The 23,291-nt window shown below is 36.5% G+C and overlaps 2 protein-coding genes across 10 annotated transcripts in view; one reads left to right on the top strand and one right to left on the bottom strand.

Annotated features, from left to right (window-relative positions):
- TSGA10 (testis specific 10) overlaps nt 1–23,291 on the bottom strand; it is a 161,977-nt gene that overhangs the window by 33,376 nt on the left and 105,310 nt on the right. The gene's annotated exons all lie outside the window — the stretch shown is intronic.
- On the top strand, nt 21,131–22,426 carry LOC101087915 (heterogeneous nuclear ribonucleoprotein A1-like). Its single transcript, XM_011281059.4, has one exon. It carries the CDS (start codon nt 21,131–21,133, stop codon nt 22,034–22,036), a length of 906 nt encoding a protein of 301 aa, XP_011279361.3. The 3' UTR covers nt 22,037–22,426.

Here is a 23,291-nt window from a genome sequence, read left to right as displayed (position 1 = left end):
TCATCAGTCAATGGACATTTGAGCTCTTTCCAAAATATGGCTACTGTTGATAGTGCTGCTATAAACACTGGGGTGTATTTTCCCCTTTGAATAAGCATTTTTGTATCCTTTAGATAAATACCTAGTAGTGTGATTGCTGAGTCATAGGGTAGCTCTACTTTTAATTTTTTGAGGAACCTCCATACTGTTTTCCAGAGTGGCTGCACCAGTTTGCATTCCTATCAGCACTGCAAAGGGTTCCACTTTCTCTGCATCCTCACCAACATCTGTTGTTGCCTGAGTTGTTAATGTTAGCCATTCTGACAGGTGTGAAGTGGTATCTCATTTTTGATTTGTATTTCCCTTCTGATGAGTGATGCTGAGCATCTTTTCATGTGTTGGTTGGCCATCTGGATATCTTCTTCGGAAAAGAATTTGCTCATGTCTTTTGCCCATTTCTTCACTGGACTATTTGTTTTTTTGGGTGTTGAGTTTGGTATGTTCTTTATAGATTTTGGATACTAACCCTTTATCCAATATGTCATTTGCAAATATCTTCTCCCATTCTGTTGGTTGTCTTTTAGTTTTGTTGACTGTTTTCTTCACTGTGCAGAACATTTTTATCTCGATGAGATCCCAATAGTTCATTTTTGCTTTTGTTTCCCTTGCCTCTGGATACATGTCTAGTAAGAAGTTGCTGCAGCCAAGGTCAAAGAGGTTGTTGCCTGTTTTCTCCTTTAGGATTTTGATGGTTTCCTGTCTTACATTTAGGTCTTTCATCCATTTTGAGTCTATTTTTGTGAGTGGTGTAAGAAAGTGGTCTTCTGCATGTCACTGCCCAGTTTTCCCAACACCATTTGCTGAAGAGATTGTTTTTTTCCCATTGGATATTCTTTCCTGCTTTGTTAAAGAGTAGCTGGCCATACATTTGTGGGTCCATTTCTGGGTTCTCTATTCTGTTCCATCCATTGATCTACGTGTCTGTTTTTGTGCCAGCACCAGCTTTGTAATACAGCTTGAAGTCTGGAATTATGAGGCCTCCAGCTTTGTTTTTCCTTTTCAATATTACTTTGGCTATTCGGGGTCTTTTCTGGGTCCATATGAATTTTAGAATTGTTTGTTCTAGCTCTGTGAAGAATGCTGGTATAATTTTGATAGGATGGCATTGAATGTGTAGATTGCTTTGGGTAGTAATGACATTTTAACAATATTTGTTCTTCCAATCCATGAGCATGGAATGTTTTTCCATTTCTTTGTGTCTTCTTCAATTTCTTTTGCAAGTGTTCTATAGTTTTCAGCATACAGATCTTTTTACCTATTTGGTTATGTTCATTCGTCGGTATTTTATGGTTTTGGTGCAATTATAAATGGGATTTATTCCTTGATTTCTCTTTCTACTGCTTCATTATTGATTTTTGAAATACAACTGATTTCTGTACATTGATTTTATATACTGTGGTTTTGCTGAATTCATGTATCAGTTCTAGCAGTTTTTTGGTAGAGTCTTTCAGGTTTTCCATGTAGAGTATCATGTCATCTGCAAAGAGTCAAAGTTTGACTTCTTCCTTGACAATTTGAATGCCTTTTACTTCTTATTGTTGCCTAATTGCTGAGGCTAGGACTTCCAACACTAGGTTGAACAACAGTGGTGAGAGTGGACATCCCTGCCATGTTCCTAACATGATTAGGGGGAAAGCTCTCAGATTTTCCCCATTGAAGATATTAGCTTTGGGTCTTTTCCTACATGGCCTTTATGAAAAGAGGGAGGTGATATGACTAGCTTTATGTTTTAGAAAGATAACACTGAACATTTCAGGTTCTAGTAAGACAGTTGATTCAGCTAAGAGGAAAATAGTTTTGGGGTTTTTTTGTATAAAATAGAAAAAAATATTTTCACAATTCATAGCTGAGCTTGCAGGAAAGAAACAGTCTCATATACCAAAGACAAAAACAAAAAACAAAAAAACTAACAAACAAAACAAACAAACAAGCAAAAACAAAGACAGAGCATGAAGCAAACAATAAGGCCTGAAACTAAGAGTTGGGGGTAGGGAGACCCAGTGACAGTAAAAGGCTTGTTTCAAAATTCAAGCAAGACAGGGAATAAGAAGTAGGACTAATGGATAGTTGCCTCTGGGACCTCTACATAATCTGGAATCTTTGAAAGGAGACTCCAGAGGAAAAATCCACTCAACCTCACAGAGATATAAGCAAAAGTTTATCTTCTTCTACCCTCTGGATAGGGAAAAACGTCTTCTGTAAGAAAACTTAGGTCTGACTTTACTCAGTTTTGTAGTTTGACTTCACACTATCCATTCCCAATTCTCAACTCTAACATGAAATTTGTCCCACGCCAATGATAACACAGAGTCCCTTTGTAGAAGCAAACTCATCTCCCTGGCCATGTAAGATTCTTTAGAGGGGGCAAATTCCTGCTTCAAAGGAGCCTAAAAACTCAGGGGGATCCCATCCACCATGAGTGAGAGTCAGAGGAACATAACTAACACACACCAGGATCAGACTTCTAGGACTTCAAGCTATTGAACAAAATATTGGAGAAGGCATAAAAATATGCTCAAAAGTTTTAAAGATATTAAATAAAAAATTGAAAAGAATGAGATGTAGGGGAAAAAAAACCATGAAAATCTGAAAACGAACCAAATAGAACTTCTGGAAAGAAGGTAAAAGTAGTAAAGAAAATGAAAAACAATGAATGTATCAAAAAACAGGTACAGCTGAAGAGGAATGAATATACTAAAAGCACAGAGCACAGTACAGAGAGATAAACATATGGAAACTATGATAAGAAAGATTAATAAAAATTTGGACTAGGAGATCCAACAAGCATATTATAAAAGTTGAGGGAAACAGTAGAGCAAATTTAAAGGCAGTAATGTTCAAATAAATAACATCTGAGAATTTTTCCAGAACTATTAAAAGGCATGAATACTCTGAAAAACTGCAAACCAAAGCTTCCCTCAAACAATACATACACATGATAGTCAAACTAAAAAGAGAAAAAGAAGATCTTAAAAGAAAAAAATGACAAAAGGTAGACTTAGAAAGAAGATCAATTAGAATGAGAACAGACTTCTCATTACTTTTAAAGTTATCAAAAGAAAATTAACTGTCAACCTAGAATTCTATACTCAGCTAAACTAATACAGAAGAATAAGGGTAAAGTGAATCCATTTTAGGGAAAGATTGAGAAAATTAACTCACAAGTCAAAGAAAGGTAGTAGTTTCAAGAAAGGAAATTAAACTTCAAAGGAAGAAATAGAACACAAAAAGCAATGTTGAAAAATCCTGTAAACATGTAAGTGAATATAAATAAGCATTGACTGAAAGAATAAAAACAAGAGTAGTGATTTATTTATTTATTTTTGCATGAAAGTAGTGATTTATTTTTAAGGCTATAAAAAATCAATGTGGATCTAAAATAGTACACAACCTTATGAAAGATTGGTGTGTGGGGGAGGGGGAGGGAGAGAATAAGAAAGGACACTCACTAGTAAGCAGGATGTTGTGCTCAATATTCAAATATTCCTAGGACAACATACTGTTTAGAAGAAGGGCTGGAAATACTAACAATAGATTTTGTTAAATATGCATATTACAAATGTAACTACCAAAAGAATAGAGAATATATAACTTCTGAACCAATAAATAGTGGGGGTAGAAAGTGCATAAAGAAAACAAACATATATAAGATAAAAGGAAGGAAAGAATTAACATAAAAAGAATCATGACAAGTAGAAAGTACAAAATACAAAATAAATTAGAAATGATAAATATAAATGTGCCAGTAATTCAAACAAAAACAAATGGATTAAACTTATCAGTTAATAGAAAGAGGGGCGCCTGGGTGGCGCAGTCGGTTAAGCGTCCGACTTCAGCCAGGTCACGATCTCGCGGTCCGTGAGTTCGAGCCCCGCGTCGGGCTCTGGGCTGACAGCTCAGAGCCTGGAGCCTGTTTCCGATTCTGTGTCTCCCTCTTTCTGACCCTCCCCTGTTCATGCTCTGTCTCTCTCTGTCCCAAAAATAAATAAACGTTGGGAAAAAAAAAAAAAAATTTTAATAGAAAGATACTCTCAGACTGAATTTTTTAAATTAGGCTATATGATGTTTATTAGAGACAGATGAAAAGGACTAAGAAAAGATATATAATACTTCTGTTTCCAGCCTTCATAGAATAACTGAGACTGAATGTATCTCCTACTGTTAACAACTGGAAAACTAGGAAGGAAGGAAGGAAGGAAGGAAGGAAGGAAGGAAGGAAGGAAGGAAGGCAGGCTTCCAAATATAGGACAACAGGCAGCACAGGGCTGTGATCTCTGAGAGAAGGAAAACAAACAAGATGAGCCCTACAATCATTCCAGCTTTCTATCAGGAGACAATTTTCCAGTCTTCAGTTCAGGGAAAGAAATTTCAATCAAAGCACCGTTGATATGCTGATATGAGGAGACAGAAATAAGCATGTGAAATGTGTGGGGTATAATTTCAGAAATGAAGTGTCTACACACACAAAAAGACATCCAGAAATTTCCCCAGGAGTTTCCTTGAGTCTGATACTGAATACTCAGCCATGAATATATAGAGTCAAACTCTAGAAGGCTGGGAAAGAACCCCCAGAGAGCTCTAAAGTAAACAAAACCACAGCTGATACACAGCTGGGAAAATGTGTTTGAACCTGCTGAAATGAAGAGTCCTTAATGAACACCCTGGTTGGGCACTTAATAGAGAACACAGAAGGGTCACACCATAGTGGTAGGGTTATACTAGTCTTAGAGAAAAAGCTAATTTAAACCTGCCCCATCAAAGCTTAAAGATAATCTCGAAAGTATCGGTTGATCTACAAGCAATTTAACATCCTGCCAGGAAAAATTTAACACTCTTAAAAGGAAAACGACAAAGTCTAACATTCAACAAAGTAAAATCCACAATGTCCAGCACCCAATTTAAAAAATACCAGACACGTGAAGTTGCAGAAATGTAACCTACAGCAGGATACAAATCAGTCAATGTAAATAGATTAAAAATTGACAAAGGTCATGGTATTAACAAGGGCTTTAAAACAGCTATCATCCATGATACAAGAGATAGTAATATGGTCTGAATTAACCCAATGTCACAAACAACTAGACAAATGGACAAAATATAGGAAGAAAAACTTGTTTACACACAATGGATAGGTAACAGAGAACTAAGATCTCTAAGGGAAAGAAAACAAACAAGGTGAACCCTATCGTTGCCATAGCATCTTGCTTAGGTGCAAATTCTGGATGATGAAGGAAAAGGAACCAAAACACAGTCTAATTATATCAATGAGTTTGAAAGATAAATATCAGAATTCAGGGAAGCCAAGGTGTCTAGAATTTGTGGAGCAGATCACCAGAGAAAAGGGAGCTATGCAGAGATGGAGTTCCAGAAATCTGCACATATATGAGTGAAACTCATGAATGAAGCCAGGAAAAGAACTTCCTAGAAAAGAACAATTATCAGGAAAACTGTGAGCTAGGCAATTCCCACATCTGATATAGGGCCAGAATGCATTCAAAATCTCATCATCGAGAGTGGAGACACTTTGATGTCACTGACTATACAAGGCATTCAACAGAAAAGCAGGAACTCAATAGAGAACCCACGAAGGTCACATCTTAGTAGAGGGTAAAGGTTATCCCTATGCTAGAGCTATCCTAAGGAGTTTATAAATAATCCTCAAAAAAATAAAGTGAATGTCAAGTAACTTAGTTTGGCAAGATAAATCCAATACTTTCAAAATCCAGTTCTCAACAATGTAAAATTAACAACATCCAGAATACAATCATAACTCACTAAGTGGGGCCAGAAGTAGGAAGATGAGATCCATAATCAAGAGAAAAGTCAGTCAACACAGAATCAAATGTGTCAGACATAATGAAATTAGCAAACAAGGACACTGAAACAAATACTATAAATGCACTAAATAGGCATTTAAGGACTTAAAGGGAAAAAAAGAAGAAGAAAAGTAAAATACATTCAAAAGAACCAAATGGATTACCTGAAGATGAAAATATAATCTCTGAAATAAAAACTTCACTGAATGGAATTAACAGCATATCAGATATGTCAGAAGATCACTAAATGTGAAGACACAAAAAATGGCAACTATACAAAGTGAGGCAAAAAGATAAGAAGATCGGGGAAAAATGTATAGATTATTAATGATCTGTTGAACAATATCAAGTATCTAATGTACTTTCAATTCAAGTTCCAGGAAAATATGAGAAAGAGTAAGAAACAAAAAATATCTTAAGAAATAATGGTCAAATATTTTCTAAATTCGATGAAACTTATAATAAAATATTATAAACATAAGGAAAACAACATTAATTTCAACTGTGGAACATTCTATTGCTGAAAGCCAGGGGTAAACAGAAAAAAAAATTTAACCAGCTGAACTTGACTTCAGATTTCTGTCTAGAAACTACACAAGGCAGAATATAAGGAAAAAGAAAAAGAGCGAGAGGCAAACCAAGAAACAGACTTTTACCTATAGAGAACAAACTGATAGTTACAAGAAGGAAGTTCAGTGGGGATAGGTAACAGGGATTAAGGAGTTCACCTGTGATGAGCACCAGGTGTTGTACAGAATTGTTGAATCACTTTATTGTACACCTTAAACTAATATTACACTGTATGTTAACCTACTGGAATTTAAATTAAAACTTTAAGAAAAAAGAAACAACTTTGCCAAAATGCTCAAAAAAACAAACCACAACAGCAAAAAACAATTCCTGCCAACTTATAATTCTCTACTCAGCAAATACATTCTTCAGAAATGAAGGTGAAATAAACACTTTTTAACACAAATAAGACCTGAGTTGATGCCAACAGAACTGCAAGAAATGTTTAAAAGAAATTCTTCTAGCAAAAAGAAAATGAGAGTCAATGAAGACTTGGATCCACTCAAAGGAATGAAGAGAAAAAAAAAAAGTAAATATGTGGATGAATAAAAAAGCCTTTCATTCACCTCACATTTTAATTTATTTAAAGCGAAATGATGAGTTTAAAGTGAAAATAATAATGCACTATGGGGAACACAATATATGAAGAAGTAAAATGTAAGAACATTAGGATAAATGATAGGACATAGGAAATAAAAGTGTACTATGAAGTAATATATTATTTGAAGGTAGACTATGACAATTAAGAGACACATGGTATATACTGCAGAAAAAGAAGTTAAAAAAAAGATGAATGGCTTATATGACCATAATTAAGATAGAATATAATATTTAAAACTCACTATAAAAGAAGGCAGGCAAGGTGGCACAGGCACAAAGCATCCTGGAACACTCCAGGCCCACACCTGCATTGGCTCCAGCAACCTGCCAAGGTGCCCCACCCGTGGAATGCCCCAACTTGCACCCATATCAACTTCAGCCATCATACCATAATGCCTTCTATATAGAAAGACACCTCCCCCCCGCCCCGACTTGTACCCATTTCAGCATTTCAGCTTCAGCTGTCCTGCTAGAGTGCCCTCTGTACAAGGAGTCCCAGGACCACTTAAGCTTCCACTCACTTCAGCTTCAACTGTCCAACCAAGATGCCCTCTGTGCAGAGAATCTCAGGACTGCCCAAAACCATGCTCACTTTAGCTCCAGTCATCCCACCAGGGCAGCCCCAGCACTGAGTGTCCCAGATCCCCCAGCCCATCCAGCCACAGCTTGAGCCAGCCAGTGAAATTCACCAGACACACCCAGCCTACAAAGGGAAAGATTATACACAAGAAAGTTACTTCAAGTTTAGGAAAAGTAGTTGTTTTGCCTAATTCATAGAAATAAACATAGAAAGTCAAGGAAAATTAAGACAGAGGAAATATGCTCCAAATAAAAGAAAACATACAAAGCCTTAGAAAAAAACTAAATGAAGTGGAAGTATCCAACCTACCTGACAAAAATATCAAAGTAATGATAAACATGCTCATTACACTGGAGGGAAGACTGGATGAACTCAGAACTTCAGCAAAGAGATAGAAAATATTTAAAAAGAACCAATTAGAGTTGAAAAATATAATTACCAAAATGAAAAAATACACTAGATGGAATCAACAATAGATTAGAAGACAGAGAAGAATGAATCAGCAATGTGGAAAACAGGGTAATAGAAAGTACCCAAGCTAAACAACAAAAAGAAAAAGGAATTTTAAAAATGAGCATAGGTTAAAGGATCTCTTAGTCAACATCCAGTGAAAAAATATTCCCATTATAGGGGTTCCAAAGGGAGAAGAAGGAGAAAAGGATAGAAAGCTTATTGGAAGAAGTAATATCTAAAAACTTCCCTAACCTTGGGAAGGAAACAGACATCCAGGTTCAGGAAACACAGAAAGTTCCAAATGAGATGAACCCAAAGAGTTCCACATCATGACTTAGTTAAAATGTCAAAGATTAAAGATAAAGAGAGACTTTTATTTATTTGAAAGAAAGAGAGTGCATGCAAGAGCAGGGGAGGGGAGGAGAGAGAGAGAAGGAAAGAGAGAGAAAGAAAGAAAGAGAGAGAAATAGAGAAAGAGAATATCTTAAGCAGGCTCCATGCTCAGCATGGTGCCCAACATAGAGCTCAATCCCACAACCCTGGGATCATGACCTGAACCAAAATGAAGATTCAGACACTCAACCAACTGAGCCACTCAGGCACCCTAAAGAGAATTTTAAAAACAGTAACAGAGAAGAAACTAGTTACATACAAGGCAAACCCCATAAAGCTACCAGCTGATTTTCAGCAGAAACTTTGCAGGCCAGAAGAGAGTGGCATGGTATATTCAAAATCCTAAAAAGAAAAAACCTACAACCAAGAATACTCTACTCAGCAAGGTTATCATTCAGAATTGAAGGAGAGAGAAAGAATTTCTGAAACAAATGAAAGTTAAAGTAGTTCACCACCACTAAACCAGCCTTACAAGAAATGATAAAGGGACTTAATTTAAGTAGAAAATCCCATAATTACAAGAAAATTATAAAAGGAAAAAATTTCATGAGTAAAAGAAAATATACAGTAAAAGTAGTAGTCACTTACAAAGCTAGTATGAAAGTTAAAAGGGAAAAGTAGTAAAATCAATTATATCTAAAAAAGGTAGTCAGTGAAACTCACAAAATAAAAATATGTAAAACATGACAACATATTCAAAAAATACGAATATGAAGGGAAGGAGGGAATAAAAATAAAGTTCTTTTAGAGTGCATTAGAAGTTAAGTGACCATCAACTTAATATAGACTGCTACATACTTATGATGTTATATGTGAACCTCATGGAAACCACAAACCAAAAACCTATAATAGATACACAAAAAAAATAAAGAAAAGGAAAATCAAGCATAACACCAATCACAAGGAAAGAGAGCAAGAGAAGAAACAGACAAGAACTACAAAACGACAATAAAACAATTAACTAATAAGTATATACCTATCAATAATTAAATCTAAATGGTCTGAATGCTCCAATGAAAAGACATAGGGTGATGGCATGGATAAATAAACAAGACCTATCTACAGGATGCCTGTAAGATACTCAGTCCAAACCTAAAACACACATACAGACTGAAAGTGAAGGAATGGAAAAATAATATTCCACGAAAATGGAAGTGGAAAAAAAAAGCCAGGGTAGCCTTATTTATATCAGACAAAATAGACTTTAAAACAAGGACTTTAATAAGAGACAAAGAAGTATATTATATAATGATTAAGGAATCAATCCAACAAGAAGATATAACGGTCATAAATATCTATGTACCAAACATTGGAACACCTAAATGCATAAAGCAAATATTAACAGATATAAAGATAGTGATTGACAGTAATACGATAATAGGAAGGAACTTGAACACCCCACTTATAGCAATGGATAGATCATCAAGAGAGAAAATCAATAGGGAAGCAGGGTCTTTGAATGACATATTAGACCAGATGAATTTAACAGTTATACATAGAACATTCCATCCAAAAACAAGAGAATACACATTCAAATGAACATGGAACATTCTCAAGGACAGATCATATGTTAGGCTATGAAAAAAAAATTCTCAATGAATTTGAGAAGACTGAAAACATATCAAGTATCTTTTCTGGCTACAATGGTAAGAAACCAGAAGTAACTACAAGAAAAAAAAAAACTAAATTAAAAAAACCCCAACCAAACAAAAACACAAACCCACAAAAAATGTGAGTGCTAAAAACTAAATAACAAATGAGTCAACAACAACAACAAAAAAAAAATCAAAGAGATTTTAAAACACCTCAAGACAAATGAAAGTGAAAGCACAACAGTTCAAAATCTTCCGGACACAGGAAAATTAGTTTTAAGAGGAAAATTTACAGTAATGCAGGCCTACCTCAAGAAACAAGAATAATTTCATATAAACAACCTAACCTTTGATCTATAGGAACTAGGAAAAGAACAAACAAAGCCCAAAGTTACTAGAAGGAAGGATATAATAAAGATCAAAACAGAAATGAATGAAATAGAAACTAAAAAACAATAAAAAGATCAATAAAACTAAGAGCTGGTATTTTGAAAAGCATTTAGTCTGACTCTTCAAGAAAAAAAGGAGACCCAAGTAAATAACAAGACATGAAAGAGAGAAGTAACAACTGACACCACAGAAATACAAGGGATAATAAGTCTGTTATAAAATACTACATGTCAACAAATTGCACAAATTAGAAGAAATGTATAAATTCTTAGAAATATACAATTTCCAAAACTGAATCAGAAAGAAGTAGAAAATCTGAACAGAACTACTATTAACAAAACTGAATTGGTAATCAGACATTCCAACAAAAAAAGTCCATGACCAATGGCTTCACAGGTGAATTCTACTGAACAATTAAAGAACAGTTAATACCTATTGTCATCAAACTATTTCAAAAAGTAGAAGAGGAAGGTAAGCTTCCAAATACATTTTACAAAGCCAGCATTACTCTCATATGAAACCCAAAGACACTACAAAAGTAAGTAAATAAGTAAAACTAAGGGCCAATATCCTGATAAATACAGATACAAAAATCTTCAACAAAATATTACCAAAACACATTCAACAATACGTTAAAGGCTCCTTCACAACAATCAATTATGACGTACTCTGGGGACACCAGGATGGTTCAATATTCATAAATAAATCAATGTGACACACCACATTAAAAAAATGAAAGAGAAAAACCATGTGATCATCTCAATAGATGTAGAAAAAGCATTTGACAAAATTCAACATCCATTCATGATAAAACTCCCAATAAAGTGGGTCTACAGGTAACAAACCTCAACATAATAAAACCATATATGACAAACCCATAGCTAATATCATACTCAATGGTGAATAATTGAGAGATTTTTTCTCTAAGATAGGAAATAAGAAAAGATGTCCACTCTCACCACTTTTATTCAATACAGTATTGGAAATCCTAGCTATTGCAATCAGATAAGGAAAAGAAATAAAAGGCTACCAAGTTGGTAAGGAAGAAGTAAAACTTTCACTATTTAAAGAAGACATGATACTATACATACTGAAAACCCCCGGACTTCAAGCTGTATTGCAAAGCTATAATCATAAAGACAGTATGGTACTGTCACAAAAACAGACACTCAGATCAATGGAACGTAATAGAGAACCCAGAAATAGACCCACAGACATATGGCCAACTAATTTTTGACAAAGCAGGAAAGAACATCTAATGGAATAAAGACAGTCTCTTCAGCAAGTGATGCTGGGAAAACTGGACAGCGACATGCAGAGCAATGAACCTAGACCACCTTCTTACACCATACACAAAAATAAACTTAAAATGGATGAAAGACCTAAATGTAAGACAGGAAGCCATCAAAATCCTCGAGGAGAAAGCAGGCAAAACCTCTTTGACCTTTGCCACAGCAACTTCTTACCCAACATGTCTCTGGAGGCAAAGGAAACAAAAGCAAAAATGAACTACTGGGACCTCATCAAAATAAAAAGCTTCTGCACAGCGAAGGAAACATTCAGCAAAACTAAAAGGCCACCGATGGAATGGGAGAAGATATTTGCAAACGACATATCAGATAAAGGGTTAGTATCCAAAATCTATAAAGAACTTATGAAACGCAATGCCCCAAAAACAAACAATCCAGTGAAGAAATGGGCAAAAGACATGAACAAACACTTCTTCAAAGAAGACATCCAGATGGCCAACAAACACATGAAAAAATGCTCAATATCACTCATTACCAGGGAAACACAAATCAAAACCACAATGAGATACCACCTCACATCAGTCAGAATGGCTAACATTAACAACTCAGGCAACAACAGATGTTGGGAGGATGTGGAGAAAGAGAATCTCTTTTGCACTGCTAGTGGTAATGCAAGCTGGTGCAGCCACTCTGGAAAACAGTATGGAGGTTCCTCAAAAAATTAAAAATAGAACTATCCTACAACCCAGCAATTGCACTACTAGGTATTTATCCAAGGGATACAGGTGTACTGTTTCGAAGGGACACATGTACCCCAATGTTTATAGCAGCACCATCAACAATAGCCAAAGTATGGAAAGAGCCCAAATGTCCATCAATGGATGAATGGATAAAGAAGATGTGGTATATATATACAACAGAGCATTACTCGGTAATCAAAAAGGAAGAAATCTTGCCATTTGCAACTACGTGGATGGAATTGGAGGGTATTATGCTAAGTGAAATTAGCCAGTCAGAGAAAGACAAATATCATATGACTTCACTCATATGAGGACTTTAAGAGACAAAACTGATGAACATAAGGGAAGGGAAACAAAAATAATATAAAAACAAGGAGGGGCGCCTGGGTGGCGCAGTCGGTTAAGCGTCCGACTTCAGCCAGGTCACGATTTCGCGGTCCGTGAGTTCGAGCCCCGCGTCAGGCTCTGGGCTGATGGCTCAGAGCCTGGAGCCTGTTTCCGATTCTGTGTCTCCCTCTCTCTCTGCCCCTCCCCCGTTCATGCTCTATCTCTCTCTGTCCCAAAAATAAATAAACGTTGAAAAAAAATTAAAAAAAAAAAAAAAAACAAGGAGAGGGACAAAACATTAGAGAGAGACCCATAAATATGGAGAACAAACTGAGGGTTATTGGCGGGGTTGTGGGAGGGGGGATGGGCTAAATGGGTAAGGGGGCACTAAGGAATCTACTCCTGAAATCATTGCTGTACTATATGCTACCTAATTTGGATGTACAGTAAAAAAATAGAAAATAGAAATAAAAGGGGAAAAAATGACAATTAAATGTTTTCTTTTCCAAAAGATATATATACATACACATATATGTATATATATATATATATATACATACACATATATGTATATATGTATATATGTGTATACACATATATGTATATATGTATATATATACACATATATATACATATATACATATATGTGTGTGTATATATGTGTGTATATATATATATATATATATATATATATATACACACACACACACACACACACACACACATATATATATATATATCTGATAAGGGGTTAATATCCCAAATATATAAAGAACTTATACAACTCAACAACAACAATAATAACAAAACCCACAAATAAACCAATTAAAAAATGGGCAGAATCTGAATAGAACTTTTTCCAAAAAAGACATATTGATGGCCAACAGACATGAAAATATGCACGTCACTAAGCATCAGGGAAATACAAATCAAAACCATAAAGATATCACCTCACACCTGTCAGAATGGCTAAAATAAAAAAAAAACATAAAACAATAAAACAACAGGGGTGCCTGGGTGGCTCAGTCGGTAAGTGTCCGACTTCAGCCTAGGTCATAATCTCACCATTCCGAGTTCAAGCCCGCAGCGGACTCTGTTCTGACAGCTCAGAGCCTAGAGCCTGTTTCAGATTCTGTGTCTCCCTCTCTCTCTCTGCCCCTTCCCCACTCACACTCTGTCTCTGTCAAAAATAAACATTAAAAAAATAAAAAATAAAAAAACAATAAAACAACAAGTGTTACTGAGGATGTGATGAAAAAGGAACCTTCATGCACTGTTGGTAGGAATTTAAATTGGTACAGCCACTGTGGGAAACAGTATGAAGTTTCTTCAAGAAAATTAAAAATAGAAATGCCAAATGATCCAGTAATTCAACTATTTGGTATTTACCCAAAGAAAAGAAAAACACTAATTTGGAAGTACATATGCACCCTTTCGTTTAGTACAGCATTATTCACAATAGACAAGATATGGAAGCAATCCACAAATTCATCAATAGATGAATGGATAAAGATGATATGGTAGATAAATACAGTGGAATATTACCCAGCCATAAGAAGGAATACAATCTTGACATTAGCAACATGGATGGACCTAAAGGGTATTATGCTAAGTGGAATAAGTCAGACAGAAAAAGACAAATACCATATGATGTCACTTACATGTAGAACCTATAAAACATAGCAAATGAACAAACAAGACTTAAACAGCCCCATAAATACCAAAAACAAACTGGCGGTTGTCATGGCAGAGGAGGAGATGGAGGGCTAGGCAAAATGGGATCTGGGAGGCATAAGTTTCTAGTTATGGAATGAACAAGTCATGGGTTTAAAAGTTATAGCACAAGGAATATAGTCAATGGTGTTGTAGTAGCATTGGATGGTGACAGATAGTAGCTACACTTGTGGTAAGCATAGCATAACATACAGGTTGTCAAAACACTATGTTGTACACTCGAAACTAAGGTAGCATTGTGTGTCAACTATAGTTCAACTTTTTTTAATGGAGGAAAAAATTAAAACTAGAACTACCATATAATCCAGAAATACCACTTCTGAATATATATCCAAAGGAAATGAAAACACTAACTCAAAAAGATATCTGTACCCCCATGTTTATTGCAATATTATTTACGATAGCTAAGACATAGTCTTATCACAACAAGTTGTGATATACATATAGGGAACCCTCATGCACTGTTGGTAGGAATGTAAATTGGTACAGCCACTATGGAAAACAGTTGGAGGTTCCTCAAAAAATTAGAACTACCATACAATCCAGCAATCCCACTTCTGGGTATATATCTGAAGGAAATAAAATCACTATCTTGAAGAGATATCTGTACTTTCATGTTCACTGCAGCATTACTCACAATAGTGCAGATATAGAAATGCCTTAAGTGTCTGTGGGAAGATAAAGAAAGAAGGAAAATGTGGTACACATACATACATATACACACACGCACACCCACACACAGAAATATTATTCAACCACTTAAAAAATGAGAAAATGGGCGGGGCGCCTGGGTGGTGCAGTCGGTTAAGCGTCCGACTTCAGCCAGGCCACGATCTCGCGGTCCGTGAGTTCGAGCCCCGCGTCAGGCTCTGGGCTGATGGCTCAGAGCCTGGAGCCTGTTTCCGATTCTGTGTCTCCCTCTGTCTCTGCCCCTCCCCCATTCATGCTCTGTCTCTCTCTGTCCCAAAAATAAATAAAAAACGTTGAAAAAAAAATGAGAAAATGGGGCACCTGGGTGGCTCAGTTTGTTGAGTAGCCAACTCTTGATTTTGGCTCAGGTCGTGATCTCATGGTTTGTGGGTTCAAGCCCTGTGTCAGGCTTTGCACTCATCGGATGGAGCCTGCTTGCGATCTTCTGTCTCCCTCTTTCTGGCCCTCCCCGACTCACACACACATTCTCTCTCTCAAAAATAAATAAATGTTTAAAAAAATGAGAAAATCCTATCATTTGCAACAACATGGATAGACCTTGAAAGAATTATGCTAAGTGAACTAAGTCAGACATATAACGACAAATACTGTGTGATCTCACTTATGTATGGAACTTAAAAACAAACAAACTCACAAAAAAATTAGACTTACAGTTACCAGAAACAGAGGTTAGGGGGAAGGGAAATAGAAGGAAGGTAGTCAAAAGGTATAAACTTCTAGTTATAAGATAAATAAGTACAAGGGATATAATGTACAACATGATGACTATAGGTAATTCTGATACATAGAAAAGCTGTTAAGAGAGTAAATCCTATGAGTTCTGATCACAAAGAGATTTTTTTTTTCTTTTTATTGTATCTATATGAGAAGATGGATGTTAGCTAAACCTATTGTGGTAATCATTTCACATATATATCAAACCACCATGCCTTAAACTTATACAGCAATGTATGTCAATTTTTTTTCTCAAAATGTGGGGGAAAAAAGAAGGCAGAAAAATAATAAAAAAGAAACAAAAAATGGGACAAATAGAAAATAACAACATGGTAAACTTACACACAACTATGTTAATGATTACATTAATGTAAATGGTCTAAATACTGCAACTAAAAGACAGCTATTGTAAGATTGGCTACAAAAAGCAAGATCCAACCATATGCTGTTTAAAGAAATATGTTTTAAACATAAAAAACTAGAAAAATTAGAAACAAAAGCATGGAAAGAGATATGCCATTCAAAAAATAATCTTAAGAAGGCTGAAGTGGTTATATCAATATTTCATAAACTATACTACAGGATAAGAAACATTATAATGGGTAAAGGGATGAATTCATTAAGAAGTAAAAATAACCCTGGGGCACCTGAGTGGCTCAGTCAGTTAAGCATCCAACTTCAGCTCAGGTCATGATCTCATGGTTCACGAGTTTGAGTCCTGCATCAGGCTCTCTGCTGACAGCTCAGAGTCTACAGCCTGCTTCGGATTCTGTGTCTCCTTCTCTCTCTCTGCCCCTCCCTGCTCATACTCTGTGTCTTTCTCTCTCTCTCAAAAATTAAAAAAAAAAAAATATATATATATATATATATATTAAGTAATAATAACCCTAAATCTATATATATCAAAAACATACCTTCAAATACGTGAACTAACATGATATAAATAAAAGAAGAAATACAAATGCACAAATACAGTTGGAGATGTCAATACTCTTCTCTAAATAAGTGGTAGAACAAGTAAATAGAGATTCAGTAGGACAAGAATTGAAAAACTTGACCCAATTGACAATTATAGAACATTTCATCCTAAAGAAAAGAATGCACTTTCCTTTTAAGTGTACATGGAACATCCAGTAAGATGATTACATTGTACATAACAAAGCCTCAATTAATACAAAAGACTGAAAAATCAATAACTGAAAAGATATTTATTTAATCTCCAAATATTTAAAATTAAATGGTACAAAATAACATAAGAGTAATTAGAAAATTATATTCACATAAAATAAAATTAAAACATATCAACTGTATAAGGTAAAGATTCCACTTCTGGCATGGCAGTGTGGCAGAATCACTCCCTAGAGAAATTAGTGAAAATTATAAAAAACCAATTTTACCTTGTCTTTAAATAGGTTCTGGAAAGGGTCCTAAGGACATATAGTAGATGAAGTAACATTTTCAAGAAAACTAACTAAAACTAGGAACAGTGAAAGTCTGCGGCATCTGAACTATGACCTATTCCCTCCTTACTCCCAGCTAAGCATAAAGGAAAATCCACTACAGATGGGATGCATCCAAGAACAGTGCTTCCTCTCCCCTCAGTACCTGGTCAGGAACTAAACTATCTTTCCAGGAGAGACAGGATATCAGCTTTTCTCATCCCATCTCAAGCTATTTTTTTAAAAGGCTAAGTTCCTGGAAAGTATTTCTAGGAAATGGGGGCTCCCTTCTTAAGCCCATTCTTTACACACAGGCTCGCAGTTCTATCTTATTTGTGGCTTAGTAAGAATACTATGCCTCTGATTCTCCTTGACACAGGTTTTTCGTAAATAGGGGGTTCCATACTTGCAGATGCATGACAATAAGACCAGGGGCTACAGCCACACTTTCCACCATCCCTACCAAGTGCCTAGATCCTAAAGTAGGCATGCCACTCAAAGAGAAGTGCACCACTGTCTTCATACAAGCTTGAGAGCCATGGCTCAGAGATTGTGCCCGTGAAGAGAGGGAGGCCATAAAACAGGAAGTTCCTAAGTTCTTCCAAAGGGACTTCCTTCATTTGTTTTTAAAACTTTTTTTAAGTTTATTTATTCATTTTGAGAGGAGAGAGTGAGCAGGGGAGGGGCAGAGAGAGAGGGAGTCAGAGAGAACCCCAAGATGCAGGGCCCAAACTCACGAACCCTAAAGTCATGACCTGAGCTGAAATCAAGAGTTGGACGCTTAACTGACTGAGCCACCCACGTGCCCTGGGATTTCCTTCATTTTTAATAGACTGTGGGGAAGTTCAAGCCCAGGACAGTCTCAAGAATGAAGGGTCTGGTGAAAAGATTTGGAGGGTATGGCGAAAAGAAATTCAGAACAGTGGTAAACTCTTTATAGATATAAAATAAACCATAGGTCAGCTACTTTACCAGAGAGAATCAAGGAACGAGGCTGCTAAGAAGAGCATTCTCAGGTCAGAAAAACCCAAATACTGAACTAAAAACCTATCCCTATAATGGAACCCAAATTTACTTGAACCAGTATGTGAATCAATTTATGCTTGAGGGCGCTGTTGAAAACAATAAAACAAACAGCCAAGAATTTATGGAGCTTAACAGCTGAATGTAGTCTGGAAGCAAGATAATCAAAAAGGACTCACCAAAACCATAGTCATTCCAGGGTAACTGTGAACATACCCAAGGCTGCCCCTTTTGAGAAACATCAGAGGCTTCATATTGCAAGGAGAAGGGTAGGAACAGACTTCACTAAAATAATCTAACAAGTCACTAAAGATATAAACAAATAGCATTTTGGTTTCTGTTCCAGCACGCAAAGAGCTTGGAAATCATGACTCCCAACCTCACAAGATGAAACAAAGCTGAAAATCTGACAATAAAAACTCTTCTTTGATCAATCAAAGAATTAAGAACATAGAACAAACCACTACTCCCCCAAATGCAGATAAAGGTAAGTACAGAGAATCACAGCTTACCAGGAACAGAAAGTGACACTGAAGCTAGCCACATGCAGTAACTATTTATTGGGAGAGTGAGCATAGACTAGCTTGAGAGATAAAACCTCCTGGGGTCCCAGCTTTAAGGAAGCCCCCACATTTTCATTATTTTCATCTCTAAGAACCCAACAAATTTTCAGAGAAAAACCCTCACATGCTTTTGGCAAAGTGAGGAGAAAAGTAGCCATTTTGAAATAATCCTCGAGCATCCTGTTCTCCTTGACAAAGGTCTGCCCTCAAGGGAGATGATTTCTTCAGAGCATAACATGATTTGAACAGAGCCTAATCAATGTGGAGGAATGGAATACCTAACTCAGATACTCTTCAGCTTTCCCATATCACCTAAGAAAAATAAAAAGGATGGGGCACCTGGGTGGCTCAGTTAAGTGTCTGACTTTAGCTCAGGTCATGATCTCATAGTTTGTGAGTTCAAGCCCCACATAGGGTTCTATGCTGACAGCTCAGAGCCTGGAGCCTGCTTCGGATTCTGTGTCTCCCTCTCTCTCTGCCCTTCCCCTGCTCGTACTCTGATTCTCTCTCAAAAATAAATAAACATTAAAAAAAAGAAGAAAATAAAAAAAGGCTGAGAAATACTTGTGAAGGTCACATCCCAGAGACACAAGCCCACTGAAAGACTATGACCTAATCATAGGATTATAGAATGCTTCTCCTCCACCCACAACTTACTACCACATCGACAAGCCTCCTGTGTAATAACAAGGGATTACAGTTGAAAGAACTACAAGGTTCAGACTCTAAGAAGTCTCTAAGTGAACCCAAAGACAATAGAGAAAACAAAAAGAACAAGAGAAAAATTTAGCTTTGACATGTACAGTTACAGCAAATGGTAATCACAACCTAACTCACAGATAAACATAAAACTTCACTCTTAAAGACCTATTTGCCTCAGTAACTTTTACCCAATACAACATATTTGGTTTCAAAAAAAAGTTACAGGACATACTCAAAGGCAAAAAACATAGTCTGAGAAGACAAAGAAAGTAACAGAATAAGACTTGTATATGCAGAGATTTGGAAATTATTAGACAAGGAATATAAAATAACTACAATCAGTATTCTGTGGGCTCTAACGGAAAAACTGGACAACATACAAGAACAGATGGGTAATGTAAACAGAGAGGTGGAAACTCTTAATAGCTTAAAAGGAAATGCTAGTAATCAAAAGCACTGTAACAGAAATGAAGAAGGCCTTTGATGGGGTCACCATCAGACCGGAATCAGCTTATGAACAAATTGGTGAGCTTGAAAATCCAATACAAATTCCCAAACTGAAATTCAAAGAGAAAATATAAAGGAAAAAGAGGAAGAAAATCTTCAAAAATTGTAAGACAATTTGTTTTTAATTTTTTTTGACATTTTATTTGTTTGTTTGTTTTTTTGAGAGACAGAGAGAGACAGAGTGTGAGTAGGGGCAGGGTAGAGAGAGAGGGAGGCAGACACAGAATCTGAAGCAGGCTCCAGGCTCTCAGCTGTCAGCGCAGAGCCTGATGCAGGGCTTGAACTCATGAATTGCAAGATCATGACCTGAGCCAAAGTCAGATGCCCAACTGACTGAACCACCCAGGGGCCCCCAAAAATTTTAAGGCAATTTAAAAAGGTATAATACACACATAATGAAACTATCAGAAATATAAGAGAGAAAGGAACAAAAGAAATATTTAAAGTAATAATAACAGGGGTGCCTGGGTGGCTCAGTTGGTTGGGCGACCGACTTCAGCTCAGGTCGTGATCTCACAGTTCATGAGTTCGAGTCCCGCATCTGGCTCTGTGCTGACAGCTCAGAGCCTGGAGCCTACTTCAGATTCTGTGTCTCCCCATCTCTCTACCCCTCCCCTGCTCACACTCTGTGTCTGTCTCTCAATAATAAATAAATGTTAAAAAAAAATAAATAACAAATTGAAAAAAATTAATGACACCAAACCAACAATCCAGGAAACACAGAGAACACCAAGTGGCAAAAAGTCTACATGTAAGCATATAGTATTCACATTGCAGAAAATAAAACGCAAAGATAAAATCCTGAAGAAGCCAAAGGGAAAACTCACATTACCTATAGATGAACATGGATAAGAATTACAGGACTTCTCTTCAGAAACCATGCACACAAGCAGAGAATGGAGTAAAATATTTACAGTATTGAAGGCCCTTTCTGCCTGTGGACGCAGCTGAGTAAGCATCGTGAAAGTCTCCCCTCCCACCATCGTCATGTTTAAGTCAGAATCTCCCAAAGAGCCTGAACAGCTGCGGAAGCTTTTCATTGGACGTTTGAGCTTTGAAACAACCAATGAGAGTCTAAGGAGCCATTTTGAGCAATGGGGAACGATTACAGACTGTGTGGTAATGAGAGATCCAAACACCAAGCGCTCCAGAGGCTTTGGGTTTGTCACCTATGCTACTGTGGAAGAGGTGGATGCAGCCATGAATGCAAGGGCACACAAGGTGGATGGAAGAGTTGTGGAACCAAAGAGGGCTGTCTTGAGAGAAGATTCTCAAAGACCTGGTGCCCACTTAACTGTGACAAAGATTTTTGTCGGTGGCATTAAAGAAGACACTGAGGAACATCATCTAAGAGATTATTTTGAACAGTATGGGAAAATTGAAGTGATTGAAATCATGACTGACCAAGGCAGTGGCAAAAAGAGAGGCTTTCCTTTTGTGACCTTTGACGACCATGACTCTGTAGACAAGATTGCCATTCAAAAATACCACACTGTGAATGGCCACAACTGTGAAGTAAGGAAAGCTTTATCTAAGCAAGAGATGGCTAGTGCTTCTTCCAGCCAAAGAGGTCGAAGTGGTTCTGGGAACTTCGGTGGTGGTCGTGGAGGTGGTTTTGGTGGGAATGACAACTTTGGCCATGGAGGAAACTTCAGTGGGCGAGGTGGCTTTGGCGGCAGTCAAGGTGGTGGTGGATATGGTGGCAGTGGGGATGGCTATAATGGATTTGGTAACGATGGAAGCAACTTTGGAGGTGGTGGAAGCTATAATGATTTTGGCAATTACAACAATCAATCTTCAAATTTTGGACCCATGAAAGGAGGAAATTTTGGAGGCAGAAGCTCTGGCCCCTATGGTGGTGGAGGCCAATACTTTGCCAAACCACAAAACTGAGGTGGCTATGGCAGTTCCAGCAGCAGCAGTAGCTATGGCAGTGGCAGAATGTTTTAATTACTGCCAGGAAACAAAGCTTAGCAGGAGAGGAGAGCCAGAGAAGTGACAGGGAAGCTACAGGTTACAACAGATTTGTGAACTCAGCCAAGCACAGTGGTGGCAGGGCCTAGCTGCTACAAAGAAGACATGTTTTAGACAATACTCATGTGTATGGGCAAAAAACTCGAGGACTGTATTTGTGACTAATTGTATAACAGGTTAGTTTCTGTTCTGTGGAAAGTGTAAAGCATTCCAACAAAGGGTTTTAATGTAGATTTTTTTTTTTGCACCCATGCTGTTGATTGCTAAATGTAATAGTCTGATCATGACGCTGAATAAATGTGTCTTTTTAAAAATAAATAAATAAATAAATAAATAAATAAATAAATAAATAAATAAAAGTATTGAAGGAAAAATCCCACCAACCTAGAATTCTCTATCTGGAAAAGCTATTCTTCCAAAGTGAAGAAAAAATAGACCTTCTAAGGCAAACAAAACCAAAATGAATTTGTTGCTAGTAGATGTGCCTTAGAAGAAATGTCAAAAGAAAATTTTCACAGAGAAGTAAAAGGACATATGTTAGGAACTGAGATCTATGTCAGTTAAGGAAGAGAAAACAGAAAAAGAATAAGCGAAAGTGAAATAAAATCATTTACTTTTCTTATTCTTAACTGACCTAGCAGATAACAGTTTGCTCAACATAATAGCAACAATATATTGGAAAATTATACCTTATGAATAAATAAAATGATTGACAGCAATGTTATGAAGAATAAGAGAAAAGATTTTCAAACACTCTATTTCAAGATACCTGCATTATCCCTACACTTGTAAAGTGTTGTTTAAAAGTGGACTTAGTTCTAAGTGTATATTAAAAATCTATGGTCACCACTTAAAAAAGTTTTTTAAAAAGAACTATATTGGAGTGCCTGGGTGACTCAGTTGGTTAAACAGCCAACTCTTGATCTCAGTTCAGGTCTTGGTGTCAGAGTCAAAATTTCAAGCCCTGCACTGGGCTCAGTGCTGGGTGTGAAGCCTACTTAAAAAAAAAGAAAAGAAAAGAAAAGAAAAAGAACTATATTGATATGCTAACAAGAGATAAAACAGAATCATATAAAATGCTCTATTAAAAAAAATGCTCTATTAAAACCATAAAGGCTAACAAATGAGTGGAATACAAAAAAGAAACAAAGAATAGAACAATGAATAGAAAATA

Source organism: Felis catus, chromosome A3, assembly GCF_018350175.1.
Source record: "Felis catus isolate Fca126 chromosome A3, F.catus_Fca126_mat1.0, whole genome shotgun sequence".
NCBI lineage: Eukaryota > Metazoa > Chordata > Mammalia > Carnivora > Felidae > Felis > Felis catus.
This window is presented reverse-complemented; position numbering and strand designations above follow the sequence as displayed.